Source organism: Eschscholzia californica, unplaced genomic scaffold (genome assembly GCF_041429995.1).
Source record: "Eschscholzia californica isolate CP2 unplaced genomic scaffold, dmEscCali1.0.p SCAF_4, whole genome shotgun sequence".
NCBI classification, from domain to species: Eukaryota; Viridiplantae; Streptophyta; class Magnoliopsida; order Ranunculales; family Papaveraceae; genus Eschscholzia; species Eschscholzia californica.
In genome coordinates this window covers 1,167,937-1,194,615 of record NW_028238461.1, presented here as the reverse complement: position 1 = coordinate 1,194,615, position 26,679 = coordinate 1,167,937, and the positions used below count along the sequence as shown (strand labels likewise).

Genomic DNA, 26,679 nt, shown 5'->3' with positions numbered 1-26,679 from the left:
CTTTTCCTGAGGTCATGTTTGGTGTGCAGAAATGATCTGAAATGTACACAGCAATGAATTCATGTGCCAAGGAAGATCTAATCCTAAACTCGAGGGAGATATGGGTTGGTGATTCATTCCTCCCCCAAATTAATGGACAAAAATAACTAAGTATGCATGATTTTCTCTCTCAAAGGTAACATATTCCTGATCAAACCAAGCACTCAAGTAGGGATCGTGATTACCATAAATACTCACATTCCATTTATGAGCGCCAAAAATATGGCCTTCGAGTTCTATCATAATTTCCTAGAAACCTTCCAAGTAATTGTTGATAAAGAGTGAAACGTTAAATTTAACTTCACTAGGTTATTTCTGGAGTTAAATGAGTGACCAAAATTAAACAAACAATCAGAAACAGCTCTTTTACATGACAATAATGAACATAGTTGGATCATGTACATTCAATGTCAAACCCTAAATCATAGAAACACAAAGAACCCTAATTACAGACAAGAAGAACAAAACCCAAAAGCCATTATGTATGAGAGATTCCATATGATTACAAGATTTAGCTAAACAAGTCTATACAGCCATTGGCAAATTCTGTAGACTCCAAACATGTACAAACCTGTACAGTTAAGACCAAAAGATATACAAATTGGAACCTCTTCTCAACCATGAAATTTCTTCCATCTTCTGAGCAATGGCTGCAGCTTTATCATTGAGAAGAAATGTGAAAAAGACAAGACAGATTATCTCTCAAAAGCCCAAAAAAATGATAGATCAAAAATGATGTTTCTCGACTACGTCTCTAAGCAGGTTGAAAGCGTGACTTCTCATGTATATCGAGAATGAGATCTTTCAGCTCCGGAAAAACTGAAACAAGTATCAGTTCCAACATTCCATATGCAAGTTGTTTTATGCAGATACTCGACTGCAATACATTAGAGTAAAATTTAGACAAACGATAAAGCAAAAAACAGGAACCAAATGTTTTTGGAGTTTCTTCATCATATTAGGAGACTTACCTGAAGGAAATAATAAAGGTCTCTTGCACATCTTCTGTATTGTTTATGCCCAATTAAGCTAACTAACGCTGTTGGAGCTCCACCTGAAAAAACATGCTCAAGTTGGTATAGAAATGAAGATATGCTTAAGAAGACAAAAGTCAGTATATATATATATATATATATATATATGAGAGTAGTTCTCACTGAACATCATTTTCTTGATATAACTAGCTCGACGAGCTGCCTCTAGCTGCATTTCAAATGTAGCTGGTTTGGAGTTTTTATTGCCAGTTAAACAACTAGCAGTCCTTGCAAGTTTCTGATCAAGTGGAATATCCTGATTGCCTTGACTTCCGATCTTTATAAAGAATGTACCATCAGGCCACAAAACCTAATAAAAGCAGTATGCCGAAAGTTAAGAGAGCTAAATTATTATAAGATGATTAACAATCAAGAGAGAACATCTCTCGACGCGGAAAGGACAGCCTACAAATTTATCTAGAAACAATTATGGGTTTTCCATAGGATCGATATTTTCATTATCACTCATACAATTATCCAGATTGATATGGTGATAGATGATGATTCACTCACGTCTTGTACCCAACGGATCCCTTTAGCAATTATATCATCCCTCCGAAGCCACTGGATCTGCCTCAACAGAAAGTCATCAATAGCGTCCTCCATCATTAATTGAAGAATTTGTTTCGAGATCCAGAAAACCTGCCTTCTGCTCGAAGAGAGTATCACATCCAGACAATTCAATCAGCTTCGGTCGACATATGCTTCCAAGAAAATTGTTACAATTATCCTCTCAATCATTTGTTGAAAACAATGGGAAGAAACTAAAAAAAAGTTCTAAAAATATGTTTATAAATAACTTGAGAAAATGAAACCACAAGCGCCCAAAACCAGTTCTACAAATTTTAAGAAAAATATGTTTATGCACATCAACCTCCGGAACTCCAAACTCTGGTTTCCATCTATGAGGAAAGAACACAATATACTTAAAGGATTGAGTACTTCACCTTAGCCAACCCCTTCTGTTGAGCTGAAATATGTTATCAACTAAATTCAACAGAGGCACGCTTACATTAGGTGGTGTCCACTGCAAAACCAAAGTGAGAATGTCAGACTAAACCAGGATGCAGATCTGCACAAGAATAAATGAGAAATAGTAGAATAGAGTGCAAATACTGTTAAGTGGAAACACTAATGAAAGAAAATTGTTCCCGGACAATAATGGAAATGGGTTCTGGTGAAGTGTAGAAGATATTTGTAGCAAGTTAAGCGCTCCTTTTCCTATGAAGAATACGTACTAGGAAGGAAGCATACCTCAGGTGGTACTCCAATTGGATCATCAATATGTCCATATGTTACCAGAGAAGTAGACGTAGGAGATCCACTAAACTCATCATCACGTTTGATCACTCTCGGTGGGAAAGTTTTTGAGTTCAATTCATTATCTGAATGCCACCCATTAACTTGTTCATCAGAAACAATTTCCTCAGGGCCGTGGCTCCCATCCATGTCGATTTCCTCATTTTCAGAAAAGCTTTGTGATGTTTCAAGTGGATGGTAGCTTGAACCATGTCTTTGTATCTCACCACCATTCCAGGAAAGGTTTCCATCTGAAGGTGAAGAAGCTGCATGAGGTAATGAAGGTGAACCTACAACTTTACGCATTAGACCATCAGATACCCCTTTGACCTGGCGAAATATATCATCCATCGCATCATCCACATTAACTGTCAAACAAAAAGGCAAGATTGAAGTCAATATACAAGCTTGTTTAAGTAAACAGTGGATACCCTACAATAAATATTGAAAATGGTAGTACAGCTTAGTACAAACATATTATATGTTTTCCAGAATTAGAAACACCAAGTGAGTGAACTGAAAATAATATTAGCTTCTTCGCAAACTTAATGCTCCAAACAGATAACAAGAAGGGCTAAAAAAAGTTACACGCAGGTGAAGAACCATTTACCTGCCAAAGTTTTCATCACCGATGTAGATTTCCCGAAAGAATAGTTCTTCAAAAGGAAAAAATAGTAAATAAGATTAGACAATCCCACCGGTACACAGTATAAAAACATGTATGAATAATTAAGAAGCGACGGACAATCTAAAATCACAAAATTTGTGTTATAAGAAAATACATACCTTCGAGGAGACACTCAAGAAATCCCACACTTCGTGTTGTTCGGCAACATTTGCAATTGACAAAAGATCCTATTCACACAGCACATCAGAAAAATACTAGGCAACAGGCATATCAAATAGACTCTTAACCAGAGAATTATAGCTGAAAAATATACTTGCAAGTACTGATCAAGTTGAATGCAGCGTTGGTGAACAAAACTATCATCCACACTCGATGAAAGAAACCTTTTGGGTGGAATATGCAATGTATAATTTGGTATATCCTTAAGATGTCGGTGCAGACGCTCAAAGTTTCTGTATCTGCAAGGCGCAAATCCGAAACGGATATATCAAGAGCTTGCAGACACTAACCGGGCAATTATGATGCTGGAATCAATTTAAGAACTTGCTTAACCAATAATATAAAAGCCAGACCTTCGTTTGACAAACCATGTTTTGCTTTCTGCATCTGTCACAGCAATTGAATAAACTGCAAAAGACTTCGACCCAGTTTTCTCAAAGTAAGCTCCTACAACCTGTAGTAAATTGCAGACACCAACCACTGAAAGTGATAAACAAGGGATAGAAAACAAAACATGTAATTGCACAACAGTTGTAACAGAGCATTAGAGCAGGAAATGCTCACCCGACACTTGAGCTTCTGTACATGTAATTGTCCGTCATTACGGAATAAAATATCAGAAGCACTAATTACACCTCGCTCTCTATGACCACCAACACTGGGGGAATAAAACTTCTCAGAAATGATAGACACTCCGGTTTCACTTTTAAATTCATCCATATCAGGAAGAAGTTTCAATGCAGAAGTACTACTGGATCGCTTAAGTTGAGATTTGTTGTCCATAGCAGGTCGAGGAGCATATTTCTCTAAGCTATCAGCTTCATTACCACCACCAAAGAACAGAGGCTTGTTCTGGTTCTGAAATGACTCTGCATTTATACTGACCTGCCCACTTGTATGATTATCAGAACTTAACTCTTGAGCAACCTGCACCACAGCTTTTTCTGCTGCACTTGTAGAACTTCCAGATTTGTTGGTTAAAGGTTCTTTCCCCAAGCTTCTAGAGCCACTACTCTTTATTCCTGGATTCTTCTTTGGAGGAGTTGGCAGAGTTCCAGCTGTATCATGGCTGTCCATTTTTCTTTTATAGTTTCTTCCTTTAGTCCACAGGTTTTCAAGATTTTCAGGAGCAAGAACTTCAGTTCTTCTCTGGGTTGCAGCCTCCATGACCCTTGCCCACTCAGCAGGTCGCGCGTGCACAGAATCTTCATCATGTTTGTGTGGATGGATGTGTTCAGATGTACTCATGGGTGTCTCTACCGGACTACCAGTTTTAACTAATTCCAAATCGGTATTTTGACTCGACTGAGATCTTTTCTTTGAGCTAGGTTCAACGTTCTTACCATCTGGAGCAACGGGATGATCATTGTGACGACTTCGAGCAACGGGATGATCATTGTGACGACTTGGAGCACCAACTGTCTCATTCTCACCTACCTCATTATCCATAAGCTTCAGAAGTATATACTCAATTATCTCATTGATAAACCTGCAGGAGAAGAAAGGAACATTTTATTACTCATTAGCATGCATGTAAAATAACTGAAACTCCACCAACAAAGAGATTGTCAATTGAGAGAGTGTTCAACACTATGAAATATATTGAATATTTCAATATGCATCATGAACTCAGGTACACTATTTTTATAAACAGCTTTGTGTATATCACATAAAGGATGCATGTCAAATTAAGGTGGCGGGAGCGGGACCAAACAATTTCATCCAACCAAGTTACCAAGGAAGCCTAAAATTGATATTCAAAAAGCCCAATAAAAGTGTCCCACGCAGAATGATCTTCATCAAACAATCTTAAAGTTACGTTATGAGTGCATAATATCAGAAGACTCACTGACTCAAAAAGTGAGTGTAAGAGTTCAAGTAGTCATTGAACCTATTCACGATTTCATGTGATATAAGAAGCATAGTTCAACTGAGGTGTAAGAATTGAGAACCACTTTGGAGCTATAAAATTGAAAAGAACACAAACGCAGACCAAACACGACTCACCCAGGGCTGGCCAAATTCATAATAGGCTGCATCACCAAGCAAGTTAAAAGCTCGCGGGCAATGCATCGCACAAGAGGGCATTGAGACTCCTGTCTTCTTAAAACTACAGCCAGCAGTCCTCCCATGAGCCGTTGAAGAACCTGAAATTTAAAGACTTAGGATAATGAACACAGAAAAGTAGCAGTGACAGAAAGGAGAAGTCATCAAAATGCTCCACTCACACCTTGTACTCACACTCGGGAGATATTAACGCTGGATGAAGCTCCTTCAAAGCTATAAGATGGTGCTTTAACCTTTCATCTCGTTCTTCAAACGACAAGGTCCCCATTACTTCCACCCCGATAATAGACTGATTTCTTCTGTACAAATCTAAGTGGTTACCTATTAAGTCTACCATGTCCCTGCAACATGAAACAACATTTAGTTTTTAGTTTTGGCAATGCAATCATTTAATTGTTTCATCAGCTTATTACAAAAGCTTCTTGATGACTTGGAAAATTAACAAAACAGCACCTTGTTAACAAATCGACGAGGTTGATCCCTTTAACCCTCGTAGAAATTTCACCAAGAACGTCATTGATTACTGAGTGCATAAGCTTAGGAGCATCCTTATCAGGAGTAATTGTCGAATACCACAAATCCACCACAAAGTCCTTCAATATCTTATTAATGAACTCGTCAACAGCATCCTCCACAAGAGGAGAATCAATTTTTCTCTTCCATTTCAATGTGGATGGTGAAGTTGAAAGTCGTGGGTCATCCAAAGACAACTTTTTTTTCTCTAAATGAGATAGATATGTCTTTGGACGGACTTGTGGAACCTTCCGCCGAAATTCTACTTCGAAAGATAGAACGCGTAATAGGCAAAGCAAGAGAACTGCTATTGGGATATTAGTCCACATCGATTTGCTTGTATCTGCAATTCAAATTCGAAACGGGAACCATACAAATTCTTCATAATTTGTATCAAAATAGAGTAAACTAACTAAAAATGTACTTAAGCCGAAGCTCAAAAAGGTTCATACTTCTAACTTCCTACTGTTAAGTGATAATTAACCCACAAATTTGAACAACTTAATTCCAAGTTTACATATTTGTTTGCTAATTTAGAAGGGTAACTAGATGAATCAAAATTTGGAGCAACCCTAATAAGTTAATTTCCCTAGTAATTGAGCATCATTTGAATCAAACTACTGTAGATGATTTGTAAATGTCAATATGATAAATAATGGATCTAGTATAATAAATACACGATTAAAATCAAGAAATTAAACTTCGAATGAATAATAAGACTTACGGGACAAGAAGTAAGAGATAGCGAAGATGCATAATCCCCACCATACAGTTCGAAGCTTAGCTTCCTCGATTAGATCTTGAATAGTTTCCATCGCCTTCTTCATGATCTCAAACCCCTTGTATTCACCTAGGTTATACAAAACTCTCTCTCTCTTTTCGTCTCTCTCTCTCTCTATTGAAGGAGGCAATTATCGTGATTCTTTTGACCGATCTCAGAACCCTAGAAAAAAACAGAGGAGCATCTGCCGGAAAATCCGATGGTATCACCTGAAAAGTTTGTGTTTTGTTTTTATTTCTCTCTCAAGCTTTTTAACAGTTGGTTCTAGACAGAGAGAGAGAGAGGGGGGGAGGACGTAACGTGGGAAGTGAAAAAAAAATGGAAGATTTTGTTCGATATCAAGTTCGGGGGTCGTTTCAGGTGGTAATTTGTTAAAAATTTGAAGATTTTTAACCTCAGTTCTCTAAAATTTTGTCTTGGCTACACTGACCAAAATGCCCCTTCATTATTATACCTGTAGTAATCAACTACTAGCACAAGGGTTTCCAAGAGTTTTGGGAACTCAAAAAAAAAGTGGGATACAATCATACAATCCTTTTTTTCTTTTTCTTTTTTTGTTGAAAGAGGGATACAATCCTTATATGTGAACAGAGTATTTGTTGCGAATGTTCGAGTTAATACATCAACATCTTCTTCCACAAAAAAAAAAAAAAAAAAATACACCAACACTTTTTTACTTAAAAAGTTTGTGAAATTATAAATGTTACTCCTATTTGGTTTGAAATTAAAAGTCAACAACAGACGGAAAGTTAATATGGTTGGCTCACACTGGTCGTGGTTCATGTGGAGAGAGAAATGTTTTGACCAATGAGAGACGATCACATAAGCCTTCGACTTGTGGTCGATTTCCAATTTCAGACCACACAGTATTTCTCAAACATAATTTCTTCTAAACTTTTGAATTTCCATGATGGATGCTCTCGAAATCCAACCGCAATTGTGTTTTCTCCTGTTTATTGTATTAAGGACAAGTGAAGCATTTGATTCCACTACGATTGACAAAAGATGGAGTTGTGGAACCTAGGCAGCCATGCTTGCAAGAGGGTTCGACACTCTCCTTCTTCACTTTTTTTTTTTTGTTGTTGAGGCAATTTCCTTCTTCACTTGACATGCACCAAATTGATATTGTTTTGCTATAATAAAATTAGAGTTGTTATCATGTATAACAATTCTATTACTGTAATACTGTGGGGTTATTAATAGCGATGTAAGACAAATCCGCATTAAGTTTCAGATATGCTATAGGAGGTAGAGGTCATCCTTTAGTTGAAGAAGGGTTTGAGTGACAATGGTTTGTGATACAAGTAGAAAGAGTATACATATGTAGAAGTGTAATAAGAACCCCTAAAACAAACTATTACATATGTTTGTCCATAAATGCCATAATACAATAGAGGGTAAAGTAGAAATTTTGAACATAAATAATAAAAATTGTTACAAATAATTCCATTATCTACCTCTTCTTAAATAAGTTATAATAATAATAATAAAATTATCTAATAAAATATAACTTTCTTAATTAGTAGTAAAAATGAATAAATAACAAGTTTAAAAGATAATCGGATAAAATCTGAGCAACTAGATTTTTAGAATCAAAACAAAAACAACTAAAAAACCAGAACTATAATTTTTAATAGTTTCCGATTTTAGGTAGTGAGATACCACTGACCCCTTCATTCCTCCCATATATATAGCATCATCCCACACATATATGTTGCTTCTTGCATGTATAATATTGGAGTTTTTTTACTAATGGGATCTGTAAAATATCAAATCTAAGTTGACAAATGAATGCCATACTGTGTGAAGCAAATCATTATCTTGTCCTTCACAATTACACCCATTTTTGGCTGGCTATAGTTTATTTGTTTGTTAACAAATTCTCTCTCTCTCTCTCTCAACCTCTATCTAATAATAGAGCTAAACATCCATCCTACAAAGCTTTTATGGTGAATGATAATAAAGAACCACCTTAATTTCTGGAATGCCCAAACAATCTCTCAAATCAAAACCAACCCAAACAAAAATCAAATTCAAACTAAATTAATTACACAGATTGATGTGAAATAAGGAAAAAAAAAAAGAACTTTTCTAACAGAATCAAAAGAAGAACCTGTTAAAATCTTTCTTACCCTTCTTCTTCAACAAAATTTTCACCAAAATTCACTTCTCCCCCAATTGGGGGGATTCTTCCAAGGTTCAATGAGGCATAAAAGAATGCAACAACCCTTATTAGCCTCCTCTCCTTTCCTTATCTTCATATTCTCATTAATCTTCACTATCTTCTTCTTCTTTCCGCCATTTTCGTCGGCATTGTCTGAAGCAGAGGCTGCATTTATAACTCGAAGACAACTCTTAACGTTCCCGGAAAAAGAAGTAGTGCCCGATGATGTCGAATATGAAGTAGATATTAAGGTAACTTTTGCAAATACAAGACTTCGACGTGCTTATATTGCTCTTCAAGCATGGAAGAAGGCAATTTACTCAGACCCTTTTAACACAACAGGCAATTGGAATGGACCTGATATATGTTCTTATAAGGGTGTGTTCTGTTCATCGGCTCTCGATGATCAAACTATGAGTGTTGTTTCAGGTGTTGATATTAATCATGCAGATATTGCTGGTTTTCTTCCACCTCAACTTGGTTTTATGACTGATATTGCTCTGTTTCATATAAATTCAAACCGGTTTTGTGGGGTAGTCCCTGAAAGTTTTTCAAGATTGAGTCTTCTTCATGAACTTGATCTTAGTAATAATCGATTCGTGGGTCCTTTTCCAAAAGTTGTTTTATCAATTCCTTCACTTAAATATCTTGATCTTAGATATAATGATTTTGAAGGAAAAGTACCTGCAGGATTGTTCGATAAGGATCTTGATGCTTTGTTCTTGAACGATAATCGATTTCATTCTGATATCCCAGACAATTTCGGAAACTCCCCTGTCTCGATTGTTGTTTTGGCGAACAATAAGTTCACTGGTTGCATACCTAGTAGTATTGGAAAAATGAGTGGCACATTGAATGAAATAAACTTACTTAACAATGAGATTTCAGGTTGCTTACCATCAGAGATAGGATTGTTGACAAATTTGACAGTCTTCGATTCTGGATCGAACTTGCTTACAGGACCCATGGTTAAGAGATTTTGTAGCATGGAACTTCTTGAGAGTTTGGATATATCGAAGAACAAATTGACAGGACTTGTTCCTGAAAGTGTTTGTAAATTACCTCGATTAGGAAATTTTAACTTCTCCAGTAATTTCTTCACCGAGGAAGCTCCAAATTGTGTTCCGTCCATCAAGTCTGACGATAGTGCTTTCGATGATTCGAGTAATTGTTTGCCCAAGAGACCAAAGCAGAAGGATGAGAAGAAATGTGCTCCTGTGGTGAAAAACCCGGTCGATTGTAGTAAGTTCAAGTGTAGCTCAAACAGTTCACCGTCTAGCCTGGGATCTCCGTCGGGGAAGAAGACGTCGCCACCACCGAAAGCTACTCCTTTGACACCAAAACCTCAATCACAACCATCTCCATCACCCACTAACAAACCAAAATCACCGTCTCCAAGAAAATCTCCTAATCAGGATCAGAAGCCTCCAAGCTCAAGTAGGAAGCCGTCTGAACCGTCACCAGCTCCAGTTCCTTCTTCTCATTCAGATACGGAGCCGCCAAGTTTGAAGCCTGAAGCTCCTTCTCCGGATAATTTATCCCCTGTAGTTAGACACCACCCACCTCCACCACCAACACAACCAGTTCAACCTCCTAAACCAATTAATACATCTCCCTCGCCTTCTGTATCCTCTTCACCACCACCAGTAAAATCTCAATCACCTCCAGACCAATCTCCTCCATCACCAGCCCTATCACCCCCACCAAAACCAGAGAGCTCACGTGCACCACCGGTGGAATCACCCCCACCAACGCCAGTAAGCTCACCTCCACCACCTTTCAAATCTCCCCCACCAACGCCAGTCAGCTCACCCCCACCACCAGTCCAGTCGCCTCCACCACCAACTCACTCACCTCCACCACCAGTTCGGTCACCCCCACCACCGCCTGTATTCTCTCCACCACCACCAGTTCACTCACCCCCACCACCACCTGTATTCTCTCCACCACCACCAGTTCACTCACCCCCACCACCTCCTGTATTCTCCCCACCACCACCAACTCACTCACCCCCACCACCTCCTGTATTCTCCCCACCACCACCAGTTCACTCTCCCCCGCCTCCTGTATTTTCCCCACCACCACCACCCGTTGAATTACCACCTCCACCAACTCCATCAGCAGAAGACATCATCCTCCCACCCAACATAGGGTTCGCGTATTCATCTCCTCCACCACCCATGTTCCCAGGCTACTAACTACTATCTCTTCAATCTGTATTCCTTCCCATTTTTCTCTCTCCGACCTATTGCGGTCTGAAGAACCCAGCACTTTTGCGTGCAGAAAGATCGATCAATTCATTCATCTACATGTAACATATCTTGCCTTATAGAAGAAGGGCACGTAGGATCTCGCAATGTAAGCAAAAGGAATGTAAAAATACGATCACGATACAAGATGAAAACTGTATTTAGAAGATTATAATTCTGAAAAAGCTCAAACTTGTAATTTTTCTTCAATGTTGTGTATTCTCTTTAAATATATGTATCGACATTTACAGAAATGGATTTCTTGCACAACGATTGTTTATAACAAACATTAAAATTCTTGCAAACGACAATAAGTATTGTGAATTCAGTCAGGACTTATAACAAACACACTCGACTTCGAAACTATATAACTAAGTTCAACCTGAGTTCATTTGTATATACTATATCACTAAACAAAAAGTAACTCCGTTTTATGGATCAAAATTTCAACCTCCTTAGAGCTAAGGGCTCATCTTAATATTTTGATAATTTACCGCCGGCCACATTTTTAACAATGTCATTACAAAAGTATTTTGAACTCAACCAGATTGGATATTATCTTGATTTTGTTCAATACCAAACCCGACGTTCACCTAAATATGTTTTATAGAAAGATCATCATGTGATACAATATGACATGCACAGTCTGATCAACATCATATGACATATATACATCAGAAAAATAGAATAAGCACATAAACTGCTACAGAAACTACACGAAACATTCATAGCCAACTCTGAAAGCCACTGCAGCTAACCATATGCAGGCTACGGAAACTACTTATCACTTTATTTATACTTATAACTTAGGGTAAATCACAACCTCAGATATCGAACACAAGATTTCCTGGAATTTTGGAGGGGTATACATTTGTTATCTGTTAGAAGTACAAGACTACAAGTCCCATCCTATGTCGAGTTTTTACTCGGTAGTGATAGAGTCAGGAGAAATCCCTGACAAATTTGGGAGGGAATTCCAAATCAACTACTGGAATTTCCTCTTGATATGTTTTGGGAATTCCCAAATCAAGAGAAAGTTGACAAATCATTCCCAACCGATGATTTGGGATTCCCTCCTGAATATGCCTGGATTTCCCTGGGTATGTCATTTTCTTTCATTGCCTAGATATTAGCCTATTATTGTGGAACCATCAAAAGAAATTTTCCCCTAAAAACATGATTACTTCTAGTGATCAAGAATTACCCCTTTCTTTTCTGACCTAAAACAGAACTCTGAAATCTTCCATGAAAACCAAACCCCTTAAAATAGCAAACTAGAAAACCTAACTAATTCTGTTGTGATTCAATCACAACCACTAAAATCCCTAATTTCTTCTATAAAAACATATTCCTAAGGTAAAGTCTCACATTCCCCTCATTCTTGCCTTGGGAGGCATAATTCCAAGGTTGTACAGGGGAAAAATAAAAAATAATAAAACTCTTCAAAAATGCAGGCATTAAATTCTTCTTATCCTAATTTACTTGTTATCTCATTATTATTTTTTACATTTTTCTTTGCATTTTCACTTTCTTTTTCCTCAGCTCTAACTGAGGAAGAAGTTTCATTAATTACTCATAGACAACTTCTAACACTTAAAGATAATGGAGGTGACATACCCGATGATATCGAATATGAAATGGATATTAAGGTAACGTTCGCTAATTCAAGACTTCGTCGCGCTTATATCGCTTTACAAGCATGGAAGAAGGCTATCTATTCAGACCCATTTAACACAACTGGAAACTGGGTTGGCCCTGAAGTTTGTTCTTATAATGGAGTCTTTTGTTCGGCTGCTCTCGATGATAAATCGATGAGTGTTGTTTCTGGTGTTGATATTAACAGTGCTGATATTGCTGGTCACCTTGTTCCTGAACTTGGTTATTTGACTGATATTGCTCTGTTTCATATCAACACGAATCGGTTTTGTGGGATCATACCTGAGAGCTTTTCTAGATTGACACTTCTTCATGAACTTGATGTTAGTAACAATCGATTCGTGGGTCCTTTTCCTAAAGTTGTTTTATCGATTCCTTCATTGAAATATCTTGATCTTAGGTACAATGATTTCGAAGGAAGTTTACCTCCTGCTTTATTCGACAAAGATCTTGATGCTTTGTTCTTGAATGATAATCGATTTGAATCGAACATCCCAGAGAACTTAGGAAACTCGCCTGTTTCTGTTGTTGTTTTTGCTAATAACAAGTTCACTGGTTGTATACCAAGAAGCATTGGAAAGATGGGTAATACATTAAATGAGATAAGTTTCTTGAATAATGAATTTTCGGGTTGTTTTCCACCAGAGATTGAGGATTTAACAAACTTGAATGTCTTTGCTGCTGGATCAAACTCATTTACGGGTATCATGGCGAAAACATTTTGTAGGTTGAAACTTCTTGAAGATTTAGATGTTTCAAGTAACAAATTGACAGGATTTATTCCACAAAATCTTTGTGATTTGCCTAAATTGAACAATTTTACTTTCTCTGATAATTTCTTCAATGGAGAATCGGTCAGTTGTATTCCATCGAATAATCCGAATGTTTACTTGGATGATTCGAAGAATTGTTTGCCTCAGAGGCCAAAACAGAAGGATGCCAAGACTTGTGCAGTAGTTGTGAACAAGCCAGTTGATTGTGGTAAGTCGAAATGTGGTTCGGGTACCTCTTCATCGGTTCCACTAACAACGACACCTTCCACTCCATCACCTGTTTCTTCTCCGCCGACTAAACCATCTCAGCCACAACAGCCATCTAGGAATTCACCTGCTCCTTCTCCGGCTAAACCGACTCAACCAGAAAAACCTTCAAAGGTTTCACCTGTTCCTTCTCCAGCTAAACCAACTCAACCACAAGAGCCTTCTAAGCCATCACCTGTTCCTTCGCCAGCTAAACCAACTCAACCAGAACAACCATCTCAACCACAAAAACCTTCTACTCCATCACCTGTTCCATCTCCAACGACTAAACCATCTCAACCAGATCAGCCTTCTAAACCATCGCCCGTTCCATCTCCGATGACTAAACCATCTCAACCTTCTACACCATCATCAAATGTTCCTTCTCAAGCTAAACCAATTCAACCGGAACAACCTTCTAAGTCAACCCCGGTGCCTTCTCAGGCTAAACCATCTCAACCCGAACAACCTTCTAAGCCGTCCGTTGTTCCTTCTCCATCTAAACCTTCTCAACCATCATACGCTCCAGTCCCTTCCCCTTCAAAGAAGTCACCAGCAGTTCCTAATGCTGAAGCTCCATCACCAGATAGTGCATCTCCCGTGGGTAGGAGACACTCACCACCACCACCTGTTGTGTACTCTCCACCACCACCAGCCCCAGTACAGTCTCCTCCACCCCCAGTGCACTCTCCACCACCCCCAGTGCACTCTCCACCACCACCAGTGTACTCTCCTCCACCACCAGTGTACTCTCCTCCACCACCACCACCAGTTCACTCTCCACCACCACCAGTGTACTCTCCTCCACCTCCACCAGTTCACTCCCCACCTCCACCAGTTCACTCCCCACCACCACCAGTTCACTCCCCACCTCCACCAGTTCACTCCCCACCTCCACCAGTTCACTCCCCACCTCCACCAGTGCACTCTCCCCCACCACCAGTTTACTCCCCACCACCACCAGTTCACTCTCCCCCACCACCTGTATTTTCTCCACCGCCACCAGTTCACTCACCCCCACCGCCACCAGTATTCTCCCCACCCCCACCAGTTCACTCACCCCCACCACCTCCTGTATTCTCCCCACCACCACCAGTTCACTCACCCCCACCACCTCCTGTATTCTCCCCACCTCCACCAGTTCACTCACCCCCACCACCTCCAGTATTCTCTCCACCACCACCAGTGCACTCCCCACCACCACCAGTCCAGTCACCACCTCCACCAGTTCCATCAGCAGATGACTTCATCCTCCCACCCAACATTGGATTCGCGTATTCATCACCTCCTCCACCCATGTTCCCAGGTTACTAGGCAGCTGCAGTACTTTATCGTTCGTCTCTGTAGCTTCTTCCCTTTTTCATCACTCTTCCACCTCTTACTATGGCTCCAAATTAAAAAAAGAAAACACCATCTGAAATCACCTCAACTTGCTACCAGCTGATCAAGAAAAGAAGACTATCAGTAAATAAAAACAAAGAAGAATGTGTCAAGATGCAATTCTAGTACATGATCATCATAGTTATTTTACGAGTTAATTCCTTATTTTTACTTGTTTTTTTTTTTAACTTCTCTGTATACAAAAATATGCCTGCTAATTTTAATGGAGAGCAAATTCTTTCTTTTATTGTTGTCTTTGTATCTGACTCATCTAAATCTAGTCCGACTCAAAATGACCCAAAACAATTCAAATTAGCCGTTCAGAGGATTCAGACAAAAACAAACATTCTGAAATTGATTAGAGGCAGTTTATACTACTAGTTGAGAAAGGGAAATGACAACGTTACAAAAGATTTTGACAAAAATAAATTCTCAGCTGATGTGGCGGTTGTGGTTTGAAACTTTGACCAAATCTAGACCGTTGAGAGATGAATATCACAACCGCTACATCAGCTGAGAACTTTCTTTTGTAAAAATATTTTGTAACTCTAGCATTTTCCGTTGAGAAAAACAAACAGTAGTAATATTGGAAGTTTTGGGAGGTTCGGCGGGTCGGGTTGTAGGGCCTGTACAAGATCTTTAAGAAAAAGTAGCCCAGCGGTTCAGAGGCCCAAAACCGCCAATTATTTTATTTTCCTTTGCTTTCCCTCCCTCAGTCCCTCTCTAGGGTTTTAGACTTTCGTACGCTTTCTTCCCCTTTCTTGATTTCGAAATTCCTGAACAGCTCAAGTTACAAAGATTCTCCCCCAGATCTAGGGTTTTACAGATTTCCAAATGTTCGTGAAGAAACAAGTTAAACCTCATCTTCTTCATCACTATCAATAAGATCGGAATAACAATCAAAGAAACAAAAATGGCGTCTTTTTCTTTCTCACCTGCCCCTCAACAACAATCCCTTTTCCAACCTCAACAACAAAATTTATTTCAACAAAGTAATCCCTTTCTTCAACAACAACAACAACAACAACAGCAGCAGCAGCAGAATCAATTTCAGCAGCAACAACAACAGCAGTTTCAACAGCAGCAGCAACAACAACTGTATCTGTTCACGAACGATAAAGCTGCAGCAACTTACAATACAAAGTGGGTTGATCTTCATCCTGACTCTCAGAAGATTCTCCTTCAGATTGAGTAAGTTTTTGTTTTCAATGTCTTCATTTTTTTGTGCAAAGATTGGATTTTTAATTGAAATTAGTTGTTTACTAATAATGTAAAGGTCTGTGTGTTTTTGTTTTTCAAACATTATAGAGAAAGGGTATTAGAATCAAGAGATGAAAGTTTACGACTTGATCAATGTAGTCGTTTATATGATTCTTCTGTCTCCAATGATGGATTCGAGCTCGATGCCAGTCATATTGTGCAGGTACCAATCTCTTTCTCACTACCCATGTTAATATAATTCCCTAACTGATTGGACCGTTTCCAATGTTTCTTACTTGAAAAAGTAAAAGAACTTAAGGGCACATGATAGAAAAACACTTCCATTATCTGGTTGAGTTAACGTTCGATAATGTTCGAATTTTGATTTTTGCTAGGAACTTGGAGGAATAAGCACTGGCATGGAAAGAGAAAAGGCTATGCTACAAGAATTGATGGTTGTTGTGAAAGATATGATGAGGAATACAGAAGTTGCAGTGCGTTCATTCATGATGCTTCGTCCAAGGTTTACTCGACCAAATGTAGGAGCTGCCTCAAATAGTAACCCCCAAACTCAGACTCAAGGAGTGCCAGGAGCTGCAAGTACGACTACTCAACAAATGTCTACCTCCATTGTTCCTGTTTATGATTTCTACAGTGGGCTCCCGAGAAGACCATCTCCGTTTATGATTCAGACAGTAGCCAGATTAGAGAAGTATGTTGGTCAGTGCCGCCAGTGGGTCGAAGAGATAGAGCAGCTACTTCTATCAGATTCCAACGGAACATTTTCTGGGTCAGACTCGTCTTTATTGCAGTCTCTACCCAAAGTTATGTCCAATGTCCATGATTTCTTTGTACATGTGGCTGCTAAGGTAAGATCTGCTCGTGCACTGTTTCTTGGATAATCAGGGTTCCTGTTGTGCTTTACGACTGGAGTTTGTCTCCAGTTTTTACGTCTTATCTATACTACATGCTTGGGATTCTCGGCTGTCAAGATGTTAGTTCATATATTTATATCTCTGGTCATATGTTTTATACAATATGTGGGTGGGAATGTGACTGACGAGCTCGTGTAAGTAGGTAGTAAGTGCGGTAGAGGAACATAATCCCAGTCAGTCAAGACCACTGGTTTCAGTTTGTATAGTTTTTGTGTACCTATACCTTATGTTTAAGAGTGCATTCAGTTTGTTGATATTCATTGTGGCATCTTTACACTTCAAAGGGAGAAGATGTAGCTGTTATTCAAAATTTGAGGTGCATATTTGTGATACCTAGCAAATGGTACAAATGTTGGGCTGTCTGTTTAACTTTTGTTTGGAGAAGATGAGAAGTACATCTGACCTAGAAAACCAAAAAACGACTGCAGATGAAGCATTGAGTTAGAATTTGTCAATTAATGGTTAGCTACTCATGGTTTTTACTTTAGGTTGGCTGATGTTCTCTTTCAGTAACAAGTTAAAAAACTGTCAATTAAATTTATTTATGTAGAGACGAGCTTGGTTCGTTCCACTGTGAAGGGTCTGCCTATATATACGAGGGTAATTTTATATCATTTTCTGTGGGCAAGAGTAGTTTGAAACTTTCTTAAAGAATGTGCCTTGTTTAGTCATAGGGCTGATGCATCATATTCTCGTTAATCAGGTTGCTAGCCAGATGTACATGATACAAGAAATGCTTCTTCCCCTTTTCTGACTTAATTTTTCGCGTTTGTTGCTTGATCTAATTATTATAAATCGATAACTTGGGCTTCTTATGCATAATATTCTTAACTAAACTACTTTGATATCCATCCAATTTCTTTGAGATTATACATCTATATTGATCCGTTCCCTGTTTGGTAGGTTGAGAGTCTTCATCAATACATTGAATCTATGAAATCAGCTTATCTTGCTGATCAACGAAAGCAAGGTGATAGCAGTGATCCATTTCTTGAGGCAGATAGGAGAGAATTAGCAAAACAAGAAGCTGCTGCTAAAAGAGTTCATCCAACATTACATTTACCAGCTATTACACAACCATCTACCCAAGTGGCTGGCTTGTTTGCTAGCTCAGCTACTCCAGCCATAACAAATGCACCACAACCATCTACAGGGACTTCATCATCTTCATCTGGAAGTGGGTTCTCTCTTTTTAATACGCCTTCTTCTGCTCAATCTGGCTCATTGTTTTCTACCCCAGCTGTGTCAGCTCCTGCGCCGTCTCTCTTTGGATCATCAGGTGCTTCACCCCAAACTTCAGTCTTCGGTTCAGCACAATCAGGAGGTTTATTCGGTTCAACACCTACTCCGTCTTTGTTTGGGACCCCTGCTCCATCATTTGGTTCTTCCCCTGCCCCAGGGATTTCAACGCCGTTTAATTCAGGTACACGATCTTTTAGTCGTTTTTATTGAGTAATAAATAAATAATGCTTATCAGTTATGACTCATCTTAAAACAACTACTCTCAAATTTTTGTTGTCATTTAGAGTTTCTTAATACTTTCATTTCAAAATGTTTGAGCTTTATACTTGGTTTGAACCTCCCATATCACATTATGTTTCCCTGGGCCACTTTACACAAATATATTAGCTCCAGAGCTTTATTGATGAGTTGTTTCGTTAAATTTCGCTAAACACTTTTTTCCACCCCATTATGTTTAATCCCAAAAATATATCTCTAATAGATCTAGTGTTTTCTTCATTTTTTATTATGCTGTTGTATCCACTCATTGCCATCCACTTATATTCTCGTTTTGTTTGATCTTTGGTTCAGCCACAGGATCAGGGGCAAGCTTTGGGGCTGTTTCTGTGAGTAAATTCGTTTTAACTTTATCTCTAGACGTCTTTAACTTGGTTGTTTTTCTTTTTTTCCTTTTCTCATTTATGTTATTGTGCAGAAATCTACCCGACCGAAAACCAGAACTGCAAGACGCTAGTTATGTCTCATCAACCATCAAGAGTTAGATGCTGTTCAGATACCAATCATAGACCACTGATCTGCTGATGTTAAGATTTTGATTAACTTCTGAGGATTTGCTTTTCCTGTCATTTCTAAATGCCAGCTTGTTCCTCTCACTTGTTGAGTTCATTTTCTCAGATATTCCGGGGACGAAGCCAAAAACAAAAAACCTAATCAATGGATACCCTGGTCTAATATTGGCAGAGCTATAGCTTATACTGGTAATGTATCTCTGAATATAATGTTGACTCATTTGAGATCAAATAATCAGAACCCTTTTCTAAGTGTAGATACAGTGAGATCATTCAGAGAGACTGCATAATATTCTACTGGAACTGAGCCATGTTGTTTCATTGTCATTAAACGTGTAAAAGTGAACTCCACTATGAGTTAAGATTTCAGGAAGTGTTGTTCTTTTTTTGTCTCTCGTTTGACTCCTCTGAATCTTCTATTTGGATCTGTTTTGGGTTTGTATTTGATTGAGACATGTCAAAGTTGGGATCAAACAATGTCAAAATACCTCGTTTCTCAGACTTTGACTCTGAAACTGAAGTGCCATCTTGTCAAAATATCTTCATTAGAGCATCTCCAATGCAACACCCAACAAAAACTCAGTTAATCCAATGCGTCAAGTATGAGTTGAGTTTTTCTTTCCTAAGTTGTACTATTGAGATACTCAATTCAAAATTCATCTCCAATGCAACACTAAAAAAACTCAACATTTACTTTAAATTTACTTTTGGTTCTTATTTTGATATATAAAATGTTGATGTAGACCAATTGAGATACAACAATAAATGTTGAGATACTCAAAAGAAAACTCAATTGAGTATCTCAATATTAATTGTTGTCACATCATATTGAGACTCTGTTTGAGTGTTGTATTGGAGAGTGTTTTTTGTCAAAAACTCAAGTAGTTATGTGTCAAATTGAGTTTTGTAAGTTGAGTGTTGCATTGGAGATGTTCTTTTTTTTTTTGCACAAACCTCAATAATTTAAAATCGCATTAAGTTAGTGATGGTCATGTAGTCTCTGAGTGGAAGGACTCATAATTTAAGATTCTAAATTGCGTTCCTTTTCTTGTAAAACTTGAATTTGGATTCCGAAATAGATAACGAGCAATTTACTTGTATGTGTTTACTTTTCTGGTCAATACATCTTAAAACAAGTTTTCTTCTCAAATTCAAACTTTGTTTGAAAGCATAAATCGTATGTATTTGGATAAAATTACAAAATCAAATTCTGATTTGCGAAAAAAATGGACGACTCCAAATCAAATTCTTAGTGATTGTAGCATAATCGCACATTATCGTGGTAGGTTGTACATTGGTAGGTAATGTGGTTGAGAATTTTGTCCATACAAATATTCAGATACTTTTAGGTTGAAATGGTCTGGGAAGGAAGAAGATGATGCTTAAATGAAGTCAAAACTTTCATATTGAATTAAAAATAATGTGTCCTTTCATTCATGAATATTACCAAACCTAATAATCTTTTCTTAATCTTGAATTAGGGATTTGATTATCTCAATTCAAACATTTTCTAATTTATTCTTTTGTTTTTGAGACATTTTTTTTTATTTTGTTAACCCTTTGGTGAGCATTGAGCAGCCATCACAAAATTAATTAATTTAGGGATACTGGTTCAATGATTTGAACTTTAGTGAGTGGATTAAGAGTTAATTAAAAAGGTGGTTTATATACGTATGTGCTGACATCACCAAATTCAAACTTTTAATGTAGTGATCTCTCTTATCTTTTTCACTTTTCCTATTCACTTTATTTACTTCTAGTTTTCCCTTTTTATCCTATTCCCAAAAATGTGCAATGTTAGATTACACATAACACTAATTTAGATTTACTCCAATTCATTGACATATAGATTGTTTTCTTATGACTTCATCTCTTCTTTGGTTGTGGTTGGACATCTATTCTGGAATCTAGATATCACAAGTATGATTAGTAGAAATAGTAGACTATGATTAAATAAAATTAAAAAAGTAAAAATAAATGGGTTTTCGTATCTCTATCGTGATCTTATTCGTTAAAATATGTTGTAAAGAATGTAATACCTTGGAATCTATACAAAAAAAATTGTCTTCATCTGAGAATACATGTAACTTTCTAAGAATTTTTTTAGATTGTCTCACGACCTCGTGAACTTAAGAGAGTTGTCCAACCGCTGTACCAAAAGATGATGGAAATAGAATTCGGTTGGGATATCATTATTCCGAAATAATCGGGATACGAATTCAGATACTTCTATATTAATTTTGGTGAGCAATGTGACCAAATTTTGAGGGGGCCTATTTGGTTTAAATGAATGAGGTTATTATTGTCTTTTTGATTTATTAGGCAGATGCGTCGAAGGAGCTGAACGAAAAATAAGCCATAGCGGGCCCAAGAAAGTCAAAGTCAATTAAATTCTCGTCATGACACAATTCAGGACGAGAATTTCACTATTACCCTTATCTTTACTGTCAAATATCCAAAACAAGTGACACATCATACATTGTACGGATATTCTTAAGGTGACGAAGCTATCCTTAAAATTGGACATAAATTTTAGATGTAATTTTTTATTTTAGTTGTAATTAAAATTACCATATTAACTTACTACTTGGTATAGATTTAGTCAAATTTTTACTAAAGTGTTGATGTTTTGAGTCACGCTAAATTACCCCCTTAATTACATATTTCTTTTGGTAAGAGGGTGAATAGTTAGGTGGCGTTATTTATAAGTCAAACTAAAACGAACAATTCAAAATCCATAAATTCATACCTGAGTCAAATTTTATATCTTTTGAAAGAAGGTCGATTTCTTTTTATTTATTTTTTGTTGAAAAAGAAGGTCAATTTATTTATTGACTATTGTCCAAGCACAAACAATCTGATATTACGTGTGGGAAGTCACCGGAAATCATATCACATCTTTGTTCAATATCAATGGCTGGTTAACTACTATACGAGTAATACTACTAAATGTAGTGATGTTCTATTTGAGAATTTAAACTACACATCATAATGTAGTGATGTTCTATTTGAGAATTTAAACTACACATCATGCTTCGCCAATCTTCCAAGTCTCACCAGCCACTCTCAATGAATCCAAATTTTACAAATACAACAAATTATATCTAATCTTTGTCTAGTGGTTGAAAGAAAACTACCACGTTTAAGGGTATTTGAGTCACTTCAATCCCATCTACAAGCCACTTTGACAAAAGTTCCGGTGGCGGAAAAGGAGGCATTATCGTAAATATTAATAAATTAGAGGTCATAAGCTCACACCACTCTCTTCTTAGTTACTTAATCTTCGTCAAAATTGCGTGGTTCTTGCTGGTGGTTATCAAAATTTCAACTCCTCTCTCTCTCTCTCTCTCTACTCTGCGGAGTTTCTTCCCTAGAGAGAGAAAGAAACTCAAATACTCTCTCCCCACCTTGTTCAATCCTCTTCTCCAAAACCCTAGATCTGTTTTCCCAAATTTGTATTCTCCGGTTGATTAATTGGGTATTTTTTTCATATTTTTTTAGGTACAATTTTGAAGAGCAATTCATCGTTCATTTCTCGGGTTTACTTCTTTGGTTCACGAAAATGTCTTATTTACTCTGATTTTAGGGTTTTTGATTTTCAATTTATCGATCAAGAGAAACACTCTGTACCAAATCTTTATTAGATTATTCAAGTTTGCAGTTATGGCGATTAGAATGACAGTAACTTACTCCGGCTACTTTGCTCAAAACCTAGCTTCATCTGCCGGAAGTAAGACCGGAGGAAATTGTCGAATTTTTCACGAATTGTGTGGAAAAACTCGTTCAATTCTCCCTAATCAGAAATCTTCTTCAGATGTTGATCCTACATCAAGGAATTTTCAGTCTGATGTTGTTAAATTCAAAGCTAGAAATTTGTCAAAGAGACCGTCGGCTTCGATAGATTTTGGTTCATCTGCCGGTGATCTTGGTTCATTAGATTTTCAGTCTCCTCTTATTGTTGGAGTTATTTCGATGATGAAGTCGTCGGCGGTGGGATCTGGTTCTATCGCCGGTTTGGGGGTTTTTGGGGTTTCTTCATCATCGTCGATGATCGGAAATAAAGGGTCTTCTTTCCTTGAATTTTTTCAAGGAACCAAATGGCTCCCATGTAATGAGTTTTTTCAAGGTTCCGTTAGTAATGAAGTTGATAAAGGTGGTACTTTAGCTTCAATTGATTCTGATAATCACAAAGATGGAATTGATAAGTCGATGAGAATTTCCAAAGAGTTCTCAGAGAAGTCATCAATGGTGGTGAAAAATCGATGGCTTTCGAGATTAGAAACGTTTTGGGCAGAAGAAGCTAAGACTGTTTTTACAGCATTGACTGTTAATTTATTGTTTCGGTCTTGCTTGGCTGAACCTAGATCAATTCCATCACTTTCTATGTTTCCAACACTTGATGTTGGTGACAGAATATTGGCAGAGAAGGTAATAGATAAGTTCTTCCCTGATTTCTCATAATTTAACTTACTACTTAGAACTTCTCTTTTGTTTAGCTTTTGATTATATATGGTTAAAATATTATCTGGTTTGATTCAAAATGTTATTTCTTCAACTTGGGCTCAAGAATTTTGATTATGGAAGTTAAGTTTGGTATGGGCTATAATCATGTGGAAATGGGTTTTGGTAGAACTTGATAGAATTCTTACTTTGGGAGTTATATAGTACTCGAACATAGAAGTACGCTTTATTCTTTTACGATTAGAACTGTATTCGTCGGAAAACTAATAGAACTTAACTTCTTCAAATCTAGAGCTATGTGATTCCTGTGGTGATTAAGATTTTATTAGAATGTGTAGAAGTTTGTACTTTCTAAGGCTTTAGTTCACTCAGGTTTATTTTATTAACTTATAGAATTCTTAGTTGGGGAGTTATATAGTAGCCTAACATAGAAGTATGCTTTAAGCTTTACTAATCTTGTAAGATGAACTGTATTTGCCTAGAAGATTTACTTTTTAAGGCTTTATTTCCCTCGGGTGGATTTTCATAACTTACGCGTAATCTTTAGAAGTCTGCAACTCTAGAATCGCGGTTTACTTTACCAGTCTGAGAGGAACCCAGAGCAATTGTTGTATCCTTGACTCATTGATGAATCATCCTACATGTGTAACCATCACTAATGCCAGTGAATTTATGCATGTCAACTTCATGTTCCTTATCCATCTATTTTTCTTTTGGTAATATCATTTTGGATGACTGAATAAGCGGTATTTCTTTTCTTGGTAACTTAAGTAGTTCTAATTTTTTTAACTTAAATTTTACAGGTTTCATATATTTTCAAGAAGCCTGAAATTGCTGATATAGTGATATTCAAGGCTCCTTCAATCCTACAGGTATCTTTTTGTAGCATTTTATGAAGTGGTCTGTGTTTTAGTTAGGTGAGTGTGGATGAAGTTGTCGGTTAACCAACTGTTCTACTTTATGCAGGAAAATGGGTTTACTTCAGGTGACGTATTTATAAAAAGAATCGTAGCTTTGGAAGGAGACACAGTTGAAGTAAGTATCTCCTTCGATTTTAGAACTACTTCGGTTTCATGATTGTTTTTTCCTGTTCACATTAGTGTTTTACCCGGACTGACCTGATATGCACTTGATTCTTGTAATAGATTCACAACGGGAGACTGTTGGTAAACGGAGTCATTCAAGAAGACGAGTTCATTTTAGAGCCACATGCTTATGAAATGGATCGAGTGGTATTTTTCTTTTCCCTTTTTCATATCAGGTTCCTCATTGATTGTTTAGAGCTATTAAAATCCTGAATTATTTTATTGCCTCTAACCATTGGTCATTTTCCGTTTTTTGCAGCTTGTACCCAAGGGTTATGTGTTTGTGTTGGGTGACAACCGAAACAACAGCTTCGACTCCCATAATTGGTAAAGTCTTAAAACCTTAAAACTTCAATATCTTAGAAGTTCCAGTACATCAGTAGAACGAAATTGACCTAGATGTTCACTTCTCAGTGTTATTAATATATTGAAATTTGAAATTCTGATCTGATTTAATAACATGTTTACTTTCAGGGGTCCATTACCCATCAAAAACATCGTGGGCAGATCAGTTCTTCGATACTGGCCTCCTGCAAGAATTTCCAACATTGTTTATGAAGCTCAGATAGACAAAAGCGTTGTTGCGGTTTCTTGACCCAGATCATCAATGATCAATTGCTTCTGTTCTATAATGACCGATGAGGTTGAACTGCCTCGAAAATTTTCACAGGTCTCGGGTGACATGAACTGCTTCCGAAAATTTCGACCAGTATTGATTGGTTTATCAGTGCTTCTTCTTCTATTCCTGTTTGTTGTAAATACTTGGATCTCTCTATCCACTGGGATATGCTTAAAGTGGGATCTGATCTCCATTATATTTAAATGTGTCAGCTGGAGACTCTTTGAAGTTCTGTAAATGGCCCAACAAAGGCTAACTGAATCCCTAATTTCTTCTTTTGCAATGAAATGTCTACCATTTGGGTTGCTACTCTCAGCAACTCGTCATTTTCGTTCAGCATCCCTTATTTGATCCATGTTCTCTTCTTGTTTCTGTGTGTTTGTCTGCCTGTCTTGTTTGTGAGTAGTCATGGCAGCTTGTTGCTGCCATGTTGGGCGAACTTTGTGCCATTTATTTTTGTTTTTGCTCTATCTTGTTCATGCCTTCATGGTGACCAAGAATGGGCGTATGAACACCACTGGTCTCTCACTCTCTCTCATCTTCTGCAATATTCCCACCATCACCAATTGTCACATGTCACCACCTTTATCTTCTCCTGTCATCGCCAACCATATCATCTTCATCTCTCCGCGCTATTTTTCATCTCTTGCTCTTTCTCAAACTGCGCCTGCTTTGGGGGTTCCCTCAATCTCTAAACCCTCCTCGAAGACTCTGAAACACTTGACGAGGGTGCAATCAGAGAGTAAGATGGCGGTGCTTGGCGACTATGGTGATGCTAAAGATGAAAAGACAGATGCTGCAAAAAGGCCGGATAATAAGGTCTTTAGGACGGTCCAAACATGTAGACATTAACACGAATCTAATGGTCCACATTGAAGGAGGTAGCCCCATTGGCCATTAAAAAAATAAATTAACTCAAAATTTTCAAAATCTATAAAACGTTAAAAATCTTATTAGTAGCCGTTATAGCCTTATAGGTAGTGTCACGTTACATTGCTTTTAACCTTTTACTTATATATAACGGGAGTGTACAAGACCGATCAAACTTTACTGTTAACAAATTTAGATAGTACTCCAATTTTATACTGGGGTCTCTTTAACCTACGTTACATAGTGGGATTTAATAATTTATACACTTTAATTCCGTAAATACCCTCACAATTCAAATTCCAATCTCGCGGCGACTACTTCAATGTACCGAAATTCAAAATTTAGACCATATCTTGACCGTCCAAATTCCATCTAGTAAACCCAAAGATGAGACTTGCCCGAATAAACTTCAGACAGACAGTCGAGTTTTC

At 37.6% G+C, this 26,679-nt stretch overlaps 5 protein-coding genes across 7 annotated transcripts; 4 read left to right on the top strand and 1 right to left on the bottom strand.

Moving 5' to 3' along the window:
* Nucleotides 1–378: 378 nt before the first annotated feature.
* On the bottom strand, nt 379–7,174 carry LOC147541295 (phox domain-containing protein). Of its 3 annotated transcripts, XM_086674044.1 has the most exons (16): nt 6,524–7,004; nt 5,740–6,142; nt 5,450–5,627; nt 5,227–5,366; nt 4,596–4,708; nt 3,784–4,565; nt 3,573–3,673; nt 3,314–3,458; nt 3,159–3,227; nt 2,983–3,028; nt 2,328–2,740; nt 2,021–2,100; nt 1,587–1,722; nt 1,197–1,383; nt 1,011–1,093; nt 379–916 (listed from the first exon to the last, which is right to left on the bottom strand). In XM_086674044.1, exons 1-16 carry the CDS (start codon nt 6,624–6,626, stop codon nt 794–796), a joined length of 3,102 nt encoding a protein of 1,033 aa, XP_086530170.1. In that variant the 5' UTR covers nt 6,627–7,004; the 3' UTR covers nt 379–793. The 3 variants fall into 3 exon arrangements, with proteins under 3 accessions (XP_086530170.1, XP_086530169.1, XP_086530171.1); XM_086674043.1 differs by having other exon boundaries at nt 3,784–4,708; nt 6,524–7,174; XM_086674045.1 differs by having other exon boundaries at nt 3,784–4,708; nt 5,461–5,627; nt 6,524–7,036.
* Nucleotides 7,175–8,306: 1,132 nt separating this feature from the next.
* On the top strand, nt 8,307–11,263 carry LOC147541294 (pollen-specific leucine-rich repeat extensin-like protein 4). Its single transcript, XM_086673796.1, has one exon. The coding sequence runs from the start codon at nt 8,783–8,785 to the stop codon at nt 10,940–10,942; it is 2,160 nt and encodes a 719-aa protein (XP_086529922.1). The 5' UTR covers nt 8,307–8,782; the 3' UTR covers nt 10,943–11,263.
* A 664-nt stretch (nt 11,264–11,927) lies between these two features.
* LOC147541293 (uncharacterized) lies at nt 11,928–15,295 on the top strand. The gene has a single exon (XM_086673795.1). It carries the CDS (start codon nt 12,442–12,444, stop codon nt 14,980–14,982), a length of 2,541 nt encoding a protein of 846 aa, XP_086529921.1. The 5' UTR covers nt 11,928–12,441; the 3' UTR covers nt 14,983–15,295.
* A 191-nt stretch (nt 15,296–15,486) lies between these two features.
* Nucleotides 15,487–19,607, top strand: LOC147541292 (hydroxyproline-rich glycoprotein family protein). Its single transcript, XM_086673797.1, has 6 exons — nt 15,487–16,239; nt 16,357–16,471; nt 16,644–17,117; nt 18,087–18,606; nt 18,996–19,030; nt 19,120–19,607. Exons 1-6 carry the CDS (start codon nt 15,962–15,964, stop codon nt 19,156–19,158), a joined length of 1,461 nt encoding a protein of 486 aa, XP_086529923.1. The 5' UTR covers nt 15,487–15,961; the 3' UTR covers nt 19,159–19,607.
* Nucleotides 19,608–22,348: 2,741 nt separating this feature from the next.
* LOC147541291 (thylakoidal processing peptidase 1, chloroplastic-like) lies at nt 22,349–25,704 on the top strand. The gene is made up of 6 exons (XM_086674041.1): nt 22,349–23,641; nt 24,478–24,546; nt 24,641–24,709; nt 24,820–24,906; nt 25,019–25,086; nt 25,234–25,704. Exons 1-6 carry the CDS (start codon nt 22,877–22,879, stop codon nt 25,352–25,354), a joined length of 1,179 nt encoding a protein of 392 aa, XP_086530167.1. The 5' UTR covers nt 22,349–22,876; the 3' UTR covers nt 25,355–25,704.
* Nucleotides 25,705–26,679: the final 975 nt, after the last annotated feature.